General features: G+C 39.8%; 2 protein-coding genes across 4 annotated transcripts in view; both read right to left on the reverse strand.

The window, feature by feature from the left end:
- Positions 1-5163, reverse strand: part of si:dkey-24p1.1 (uncharacterized protein LOC556718 homolog) — a 13313-nt gene extending 8150 nt beyond the window's left edge. For all 3 annotated transcript variants that reach the window (XM_037786143.1, XM_037786142.1, XM_037786141.1), the window contains exons 1-7: positions 5031-5163; positions 3945-4019; positions 3434-3841; positions 2120-2407; positions 1464-1721; positions 1068-1331; positions 647-943 (exon numbers count right to left, since the gene is read on the reverse strand). In XM_037786143.1, the coding sequence (XP_037642071.1) occupies positions 647-943; positions 1068-1331; positions 1464-1721; positions 2120-2407; positions 3434-3841; positions 3945-3999 (1570 nt within the window). In that variant the 5' untranslated portion in view covers positions 4000-4019; positions 5031-5163. The remainder of the gene's footprint in view (positions 1-646; positions 944-1067; positions 1332-1463; positions 1722-2119; positions 2408-3433; positions 3842-3944; positions 4020-5030) is intronic.
- A 349-nt stretch (positions 5164-5512) lies between these two features.
- irgq2 (immunity-related GTPase family, q2) lies at positions 5513-7241 on the reverse strand. Its single transcript, XM_037786190.1, has 2 exons — positions 7126-7241; positions 5513-6680 (listed from the first exon to the last, which is right to left on the reverse strand). The coding sequence occupies exon 2, from the start codon at positions 6676-6678 to the stop codon at positions 5539-5541; it is 1140 nt and encodes a 379-aa protein (XP_037642118.1). The 5' UTR covers positions 6679-6680; positions 7126-7241; the 3' UTR covers positions 5513-5538.
- Between the last annotated feature and the right edge of the window lie 2534 nt (positions 7242-9775).

Below are 9775 nucleotides of genomic sequence, written 5' to 3' on the forward strand. Positions count from 1 at the left end.
CCTATCGCACGCTCTCACGCTCCACCTCCCTGACGGTGCGGGCGAGACGGGCCGGTGGTGCATTGTAAGGATTAGTGCCCTGGGGGCACGACGAGGTTGGGGCGCACTAAGGACAGTCCACCCCGGTGAAACTTTGTCCACGGCCCCGGGAAGCAGCTTGGCCCCGAGCCTTTCCAAGCCGACCTAGAGCCGATCACGGTGCACCGCCTCGTATGCGGGACTCCCCAGCCTGCCGTGTATCGCTCACACCCTCCAGCTGGCTGTTAACGAGGGTTTTAGGCACAAAGAAGTACTCGTACTGGTACTCGGTATCGGCCAGTACCCAAATGTAAATACTTGTACTCGGTCTGAAAAAAGTGGTATCGGTGCATCCCTAGTATGGATTAAACAAATGATATACTGTACAACATGTTATTTTTGAGTTTTAGTTTTCACATTAACCATACAAATATGAGAGTTGATTCTTCTCATGTAGGTTAACTGAATGCAAATAAGCTATTTTCCCAAGACGTTGAACTATTTACCTCTGAAAGAAGACAAATAAAATAAAAAAAATTAAATTGATGATAAAAGTGATGATATTTTGCGTCAATCAGGTGTAAATGCTGACTTCCTAATACTCAAACAGGATGTCAAAGCTACTTACAGAGTACTTGTATGCACACCGGCTCACTATCCTCCCCTGTACCGATGCGGTTGGTTGCGTTGCACGTGTAACATGCTTCATCTGCTCTTTGTACCCTCTCCAAACGTAGTTCATTTTCAGGAGTTGTATTGGACTTCCACTGCGAGGAGTCAATCTGTTTATGGTTGTTGTTTCGGTACCAGGAATATCTCAACGGGGTAGGATTGGCATCAGTGGTACAATAGAATATCAGAGAGTAACCAACTTTCACTTTTTTATCCTCTTTACTGCTGGAAATGTTTGTCTTCCTCGGGCCATCTGGAACAAAGAAATAACTTTTAGTATGCTTTCTGTGGTGATACAGCCTGTGGATTCATTTTCTTTTCACTGTCACCATCAATTCTTTTAACATACATGCAGCACAAGGAACTGTGAAACTTACATTCAACTTGAATCTCAAGTGGTGTTGATTGTCCAGTGCCCACAGTGTTAGTGGCTGTACATGTGTAGGAGCCTCTGTCCTCAGGCTCGATTCTTTCAACAACATACCGGTGTGTCTGCTCATGACCAATAACTTTCCCATTTTTAAACCAAACGTAGGTGTTAGGTTGTGGGTTGCTTCTCTTCACATTACACGTCAAAGTCATTTCATCTCCTTGTTTAACCACGGAAGCAGGCGACCCGATCAACTCAACTTCAGGCGCATCTGAAACAGAAGATTTCATTATTTCTTTAGGCTGATTCAGATGATTTACGATTTTACAATATTTTGTTTTGACAAATACCATAGCAAAATGTCGAAAAATTACAGCAGTATTACAGGAGTTGAAGTACTCACATGTAACATTAATAGAGACTGGTTTTGATTTAATTGTCCCACGTTTGTTTTGAGCTTCACAATGGTATTCTCCATTCTGTGACTCCTCAATTGATGTGATCTCCCATACTGCCTCTGTTGCCTTTACTTCCTTTTGATTGTTTTTAAACCAGGTAAAGGTGGGGACAGGACGTCCTTTGGCAGAGCAAGTGAGAGTCACAGATTGTCCTTCCACGACGTTTCCAGGGCTTTTTTCAGCCAACACCTCTTTGGGACTATCTGTGTCCGGAGTCAAAAGTCAGAAGAAATCAGTCAACACACAGTAAAGCCTACAGTAGGAGGATTGTTTACAGAAATCAAATATGTAGAAGAATAGAGCCAAACTGTATTCGATTTTAGTCCCAGTGAAGTGGTCTTAGAGGTATATAGTATTAGTTCTTAACAAAAAAAGTTATAATGTGCACTTCTCAACTGATCACAGTTCCACATGTAGGAATGTATGTTTCCCAGTATTAGCTCCTGTCAATCAATTTGAGAGGGTCCCAAACTTGTGTTTTAATTGTGGGTGCAGGATCAACCCTTAGTTTGCATTTGGATCACAGACTGTTTGTTTACATCAGTAGTAAATATGACCACTGTGATAGTAGACATGACATAAATAAACGTTATGAACTTACATTCAACATTCATTGTGATATTCCGAACCAAATATTTGTCTTCATTATTTTCTGTTTGGCATGAAAACTTCTTTCCGTCATCCTGCCAGTTGATTGTAAATTTGCGCGTGGTGCTTTCCGGTTCTCCCCGTATTTGTTGAAGCTCTGAGGGCAGTGATGAGGACATTTGTGTCGAATCTTGAATTTGTAGGTTTGAACGACATGAAGTTGAAGTGGAGCATTTGAGTGTTATGTTGTCAGATTCGTTTACGACAGGTGGTTCCTCAAAAGTGATTGGGCATGGATTTTCTGAAAATAGGAAAATGAGACAATATCAGCAGAAATGTAATGAATATACAGAATAGACAGTGTTATTAAATGATGATCAATACAGTACAAATAAAACATTTTAATAGAAAAATACATTAATATTTATTCTGCCTTAAATATTTTGTATTTTGTACCTATAGTTACATATAGTACTAGTTACTAAGGTGGATACTGACTGAATTACTGAAAGCGTTAGTAAAACTGCTCTGGAGTCATAATTGATGTTATTGGCTGAGTTCAAACTTGTGGAACCAAAGATTCAGAGTTCCAATTAAAGCAGGAGGCACATTAGATGATAATTTCTTATTATTTTCTAGTGACTGAAAATAAAGATAAGAATTTTGAGATAAAATCTCATAATCATGAGATAGTTTCCAAATATTTATAAGATAGAGATCTTAAAATATTGGGCTACTTTTATGACAACTGATTGGATTGGACGCACTGATTGGAATATTTGGTGTCCATCAAATTGGGCAACATTAGGTATAGCAACCTGTCAGCTTTGGTGTCAATATCGGGGATGGAGAAGATCCGTTATACTCAATACATCTCAAATATTTCCATCCTCTTTCCCACAAAATTAGATCAGATGTTGAGTCATTTCAAAATCTCTGAACTGATATAAGATCATTTGTCTTGCCATCAATATGATATCAGAAGCCCAGTGACACAGAAGAGGGAGGGAGGACTATCCCCATTCGGATTCTTTTTGATGATATTTAAAAAAAAATACATATAAAATCATGACCTTCTGAAAATAGAGTTTTGTCATGATGTAATTGTTTTCACATACTATTACAACTTACTTTCCAATTCTCAAAATATTTACTGGGTTCTTGACAAATTAAAAAAAATAATTTATGTATGTACGACATTCTATCATAAAATCAAAACTTTGACTTTTTCTCGGCAAACTTATTTTCACAACCTTACAAAATATGAACTCATTTAATTTATGTATTTTCTGAAGATATCTTTTAGTGTTCTGATCGTTGTACTTACCTCGAACAGTGAGGGTCACTTTTTCAGTCATCCACTTTACCCTTCCTTGAAATCTGAAAGAATAGTCTCCACTGTCAGTTTTTTTTAGGTTGCAGATTAAAATACTACACAGTGGCTTTGGTGAGCGTTGAGGATGATTGTTCCAATTTGAAGATGGAGAGCCGATATATTTCACTCTGTTTGCAAAGTCTGGACTGACACGACGTTCTGCTCTATTTGTGCTGTAAATGACAGTGCCAGACAATATGTTGTCTTTCCAACTTGCATTCTTCATCCAAAACCAGTATGCATCAAGATCATTAATAGGATGAGTGACTCTGCATTTGATTTCAATGCAGGACCCTTCTGGAGCAGTCAGGTGACTGTCTTCTAGTGTGAAGAGGATTGGTTTGTCGGCACAAGACAAATCTGTGGTGGTGAAACAAAGTGGAAAAGTCAGGTAACGTACGTGACTAATGCAAATGTTAATTATTATTACATTGTTATTATAGTGGAGTAATAAAATTCCTACTTTTTATTAGAGCCAGAAATAACAACCACAGGACTGTCTGAGCATTCATTTTCATGTGGCACTAAAGCTTGATATCTGAAACACAAAAACAGGTCTGTACATTAATATATACATTATGAACAACAGTGAGCTGCTTTTTTTTCTTCCTTTTTTTAACTGTAAACTAGCCTTGTTACCGGGTAGGTTTTTAGTCATTTATTCAATGCAAATCAGCTACTTCTCAAGATGGTTCTTCTTCCTCATTTTTATTCTTTTTCTGACAGTTGTTTGACTTGTCTGCATTTTGTTCCTCATTTCAAGATTGTTGGGAATTCTCCAGCATTGCAAAAATATAAGTTATCTTTTCTTACTCAACTAGCAGAATTTGACATTATGTTTTAATTAAAAAAAGATGAGAGAAAAACAAAATATTGAGGTTAAATGTTTTGTTGCAGGGCAGTTTTAACAAGGCAAAGTGAGCATGGCTCACATACTCCCCTCACTGCTTGAACCCTACTAAAGTAGGGCCAAAAGTTTTGCCATTTTGGAACTAATGGAATTAGTGTATTGAGCACAATCTAGCTTGTTATTATCAAAACATTTAGGGCACCCTAAAAACCCCAAAAGGCACAACTAGACCACACTGTCAACCATCATACCAAATTTGAAGTTCCTAAGTTAAATAGTTTCCGAGTTCTACTCCGGAAACGAGGACGACAACGTTGTCGCGGGGGTATAGTTATTGTGTCTTGATACAGCAGAGCCCAAACATTACATTTTGATACTTCAGGTTACAGGTTCAGTTTCTCTTTCCTTTAATACCCAAAATATGACGGTTTGTTTAAAATCACTTTTGTCTGCTTCACCAGCCGTGCATTCAAAGAAGAGCCATGATACACCACACAGTATATTTAGAGTGCAAACAGTTCAGTACATTTATTTTACAGATTTGGTCCCCTCAAATTTCAGTTCAAATCAAAACTTTCTCCAGACAGACATTGTACCACCTTGATGATCGAGATAAACCTTTACAGACTGACGTGACTTTTCAGTTAAATTAGAGGAAATATTTTACACTGAAAGATACAAAAATAAGTTTGTTCTTACCTTAAAGAATCCACTTACAGCAGTCTGCAGCACACACCATCCCTCCTAAAGTAAGAGTACCCGAAGATTTAAAAAAAAGGAAGTTTTCACAGTTGACTTAAAATCTTGCAAAAATTTGCATGGCCAATCATGCAAGCCGGAGAACACAATCATTTATAGTTATGCTGATGAAGCTGATAAAGTATTTTTTCCTTTCAACTTGTTTGCTACAGTATGCATGCAACGCTCTCTCACTTCCGCTATTTAATCCTTTTGTTAGTAGTGAAAGCCACTGTTCAGGAAGTACTAAGTCTTTTTTAACAGGCACTGAGCAGCTTACAGCATATATGTGCAGAACGTATGCAGTATTTACCTTTTTAATAATTCCAGGCTCATCAAAAAGAGTGAAAATGTATCAAAGGTTTCTGAAGTTTTGTGTAAATAAAGTGTTTAATTATATCCCAAAACATAAAAGTAAAGGTAAACCACACATTAACAGGAAACATTACAGAGAAAAAAACATTTGACTTCACTTTTCCTCCCCAAGAGCAGCAGCCGCTATCTTCTCAGCATCAGCCGCCATTTCGTCAATGGCGCAGTTTAAGGCTTGTAGCATGGCGGCGAAGGAGCGGCTGGCCGAACGGGCGTGTCTGGGCATCGCCATCTCCACCAGCTTTGACGAAACTGTGGCCAAGTCCTTTTCTGCCGCCGCCAGACGCTTTTTCACTTCACCTTTGGTGACCTCCACTGACAGAACGCAAGTCCGCAGCCCTTTAAGTCTTGCGGGTTCCATGCCTCGCTGTCGGGCCAGTCGCTCGACCGATTCATCGTCCAGGCACAGAGATAAATGTGCTTTGGTTAGAATCCGCACTGCTACACTTGAGTCCACCATGGAGGCCACGAGGGGAACAGGAATAGCCGACACCCCGCCAGATAGCGATGCGGCGGCCCATACTAGCGCTTTGAATGCCTCCTTTTTCTGAGTGACCAGGGTGGAGGTAAGCGTCGGGAGAGCCAAGAGAAGGGCATGGGCTCGGATCTCTGGAAGATCTCTTCCCATGTCCTCCAGTAGGCCAGGGAAGTCAAACTTCTCCAGGGTGGAGGGTCTCACCAGGTAGACTTTAGGCAGCGCCACGCCCTGTGATGTCAGCACTTCCAAACTGGCTTTCCTCTTTTCTTCCAGGCTTTTTTCTGTGCCTTTTGCTGAAGCCAAGAGAATGAAGTACACGGTTTGTCGCTGCAGTGACCGGGCCTCAAGGAACACCACCACACTGTTTGGTTGGGGCGTCTGTGTGAATGTCATGAAGACAGCATTGTAGCGGGAAAACTTAACTCTATCCATGTATCCCTCGGGTTCAAATGGAGAGGTGGACGGGACAGGTGGCAGATCCCACAGGCGAAAGTCGGGGTGTTTAGGGTCTGGGTAGCCCGCCACTTCCTCCGGGGCAACGGTGGACGGAGACGGAGCGGCTCCATCGTCCCCAGAACTGAGGCCACGAAGGGAGTTTATGAAGGTGGCTTTTTCATCCCCACGGTCCCCTATCACCGCTAAATTGATCCTGCTGATCAGGAGATCTTCCACTGCATCCTTGACATCTGATAACTTATTGTGCTCCATGGACTCTTTGAGGGTCTCAAGGAGGTTCAGGCTTTTGAAAACATCAGCCATCTCTGTAAAACAATAAAGACAAAGAAGTATTTAATATAGCACAGACCAGAAAGATCATAAGGATATTTGCAACAAAGCATTAAATACGATCTACTTCACCATACTGCCAAGTGTAACAATAGACATGATGACATCTAACATATCAATAAAAAATAAATCAAAGTGGCTGCTTTTCAAAAGGAACCTTCTAACATAATACTAGAAGAAACCCGAAACCAAATTATATTTCTAGTGTCACAGAAAACCTGCTCATTCATCACTGGTGGACATGTTTACACCTGAACTGAAGATTTACATTAATACAAATAAATACCACAAGCTAAGATCCATGTAAAAATCATAAAATGTTAAGAATGCATTGATATCAGTATGACCAAACAAACCAATCAAATATCGACATCTTGGCAATGGAAAGTTTCAATTCAGCACAATTCTGCACACACTCACCTGCAGATCTGGAGGAGAAGCAGCCCTGTGGTTGAAATATTTGCTCTCAGATGTCAAATGTAAAATTCTTCTGCAGCTCTGGAGCACCAGCAGCGTCAGGTTGATCTATTTAAAGGTGTCCGTCCTGCTAGTGGAACATTCTAATCCTGTTAAAGTAGCTCAACCTTAATCCAAAATCACTTTGAGCAACATACAGTACCATGCACACAGTGTGTAGCTAAAGCTATTTTATTTCATGCATAAGCTTACAAGAAATGCAAACATTTATGAGCACATTAATAAAATACAAACATATTTCAAATAAAGCATAAATACAATTACATTAGCATTCATTTTTTAAACTGCTTACATTGTCATTACTGTGCAGATCTTTACTAATATGCACAACTGTTATCCAGACAACAGAAGGATGGCCAAAACACATCAGTATGACAATGAAGTACCTTTTAAAAAAAATGTTAATTAACAATACAAATAGTTTTTCTCCTCACTGTCTACAATGTTGTAGCTGAGATACCCTGATTGGTTAAGGTGCATACCTCATTACTGCAACGTCCACGGTTCAATTCCAGTTGGGGACCTTTGTTACATGTCAAACCCCTCTCTCCCTCTCTCTCCATGTTTCCTGTCTCTCAACACTTTCAACACTTGCAAACAAAATGCAAAAATGTCCCAAAAATATATGACATGAATAAATTAAACTCAAACCTTAACCTAGTATTTTTAATTTAGTTTGACAGATCCGAAAAGTATGAAATGGAAGGTCATACCACATATTTTATTTTATAGGTAGTAGAGGGGGGGTCATGTGGAGTACCTCTCTCCTTTAAAAGGGACTCTACTGTATGTTTGTAAGAATCAGAAATGCTTGTTAACAGCGACACCTGTGGCCGTTAAGTCAAAGAAAGTCAGCGTCCTGTTGCTCACGCTTGCTCGCTCTACATAGACATGAACGAGCATCGCTCAAAACAGTGAGGCGACACACGTCAGCTAAAAGCACAATATCACTCTATATTTCAGCTGCTTGGCAGTAATGTTAGCTGACCAGACGAAGGTCTCTCCATGAATCAGTGCTGATGCTGTGTTTTTCTGCTTCAGCCTCCCGACCGCGGTCAGAAGGAACAGGGGAGACACCGGAGTTTTGGTGGGAGACGATAACGTTTCTCTCTCCGGAGCCCCGTCTATTCACTCAGCAGCAGGAAACAAGACACGAGAAACCTCTGTTGGTCTGGAGGAGCTGCAGCATTTATTTCTGCACAAACGTCCACTGTACATTCACTAGATATTCTCAGAGCTAAACTAACGCTTCTGCAGTGTGGAGTATGCGCGCATGTGGAGCACCAAAGCTACGGTCTCCCCCGTGTCTTCTGGCCGCGGTCGGGAGGCTGAAGCAGGAAGAGTTCACACTGTTTTGCAAGACGGGCTTCACTAGATAGAATTTTGCAGTCTGGTGCTTCCGTGTAGTTTGTGTTGGAGTCTGAGTCTGAACAGCGTAGCCACACGCGAGCGCGCACGGGACACCGACCCGCAATGATTTCTATGTGTTAGGACAAACAGTAACTTTAATGATGATAAAAATACATAAAAAACACAATCAGCAATATGACAGTTTCATTTCCTTTTCATTTACTATAAAAGCAGTTACATGATTTGTGGGTTTCACCACATGGGCACATTATAAAAGGCATTACCAGTAAAGAAGAACAAAGTAATATTAATAAAGTTGAGGGATGTATTTACAGTATACTGTATGTGAGACTCTTGTGAGCGAAGATGCAGAGTCTTTCTTCTCTTTAAAGAGGAACCCAGTATGCAAAGCGTCTGACACCTGGAGGGTGTTTCAGAAGCTATTTTTAGGCTCATTTCCTCTTACACAAAGATTTCCTGTCTTTGTGACAGCAGAAGACACTGTTGTGAATGCATGTTCATTTATAGTTAGTTCATTTCAAATACAAAGTAATTGGACTTTTAAATGATCCAATGGCCAAAAATGTAAAAATAAATGTCAGTTCCTCTGTAATGCTAATGGCTTTATAGAGTCAAGGGAGTAGTACGTGTTTTTCATGTTTGTTTTTTGATTCACAGCTACAAACCCTTTTAACTGCTCCAATACATGCTAAAATATATGTTTTATAAAAGTAAATAACACACAGTTACGCCACGTTAACTGTCCGAAAACTGCAAATTGTAATTTTTACATTTCTAAGCGAAGCTAATTGTCAGCTGGCTCTATAGCTCTAGCATAATGCACAAATGGTATTGACCATATAACTGCAGATAACTACTGCATTGCTTTAACGTTGCATGAACTTGGACCATATTATACAAATAAAAACACAATAACATTCTATACAGAAAACCCTTCTACTGTACATATGGTGCCTTAATGGCAATGAAATATCCTTATAAACTCTGTTAATTTAACGTGATTTCAGCTCTCCATTTTATTTATTTATTTTTAGAATAACAATATAGAGTAAAATAATAAATTTGAATTGCTTTACTGCAGTAAATGCATAACAAATCTAGCTTTAACATCATCAAAACCTGTTTACATTCTCAGGGTTTTTCCTTTTTTTAAAATGAGGTGGCGGTGGTATACCATCCTGTTCATGTGCACACACACGTGCATGCGTACTGTGGTGGTGTG

This window comes from Sebastes umbrosus, chromosome 11, assembly GCF_015220745.1.
Source record: "Sebastes umbrosus isolate fSebUmb1 chromosome 11, fSebUmb1.pri, whole genome shotgun sequence".
Lineage (NCBI taxonomy): Eukaryota > Metazoa > Chordata > Actinopteri > Perciformes > Sebastidae > Sebastes > Sebastes umbrosus.

Excerpts from the sequence above, each read along its gene's own strand:
- irgq2 (XM_037786190.1), bottom strand. The coding sequence starts at position 6,678 with ATGGCTGATGTTTTCAAAAGCCTGAACCTCCTTGAGACCCTCAAAGAG.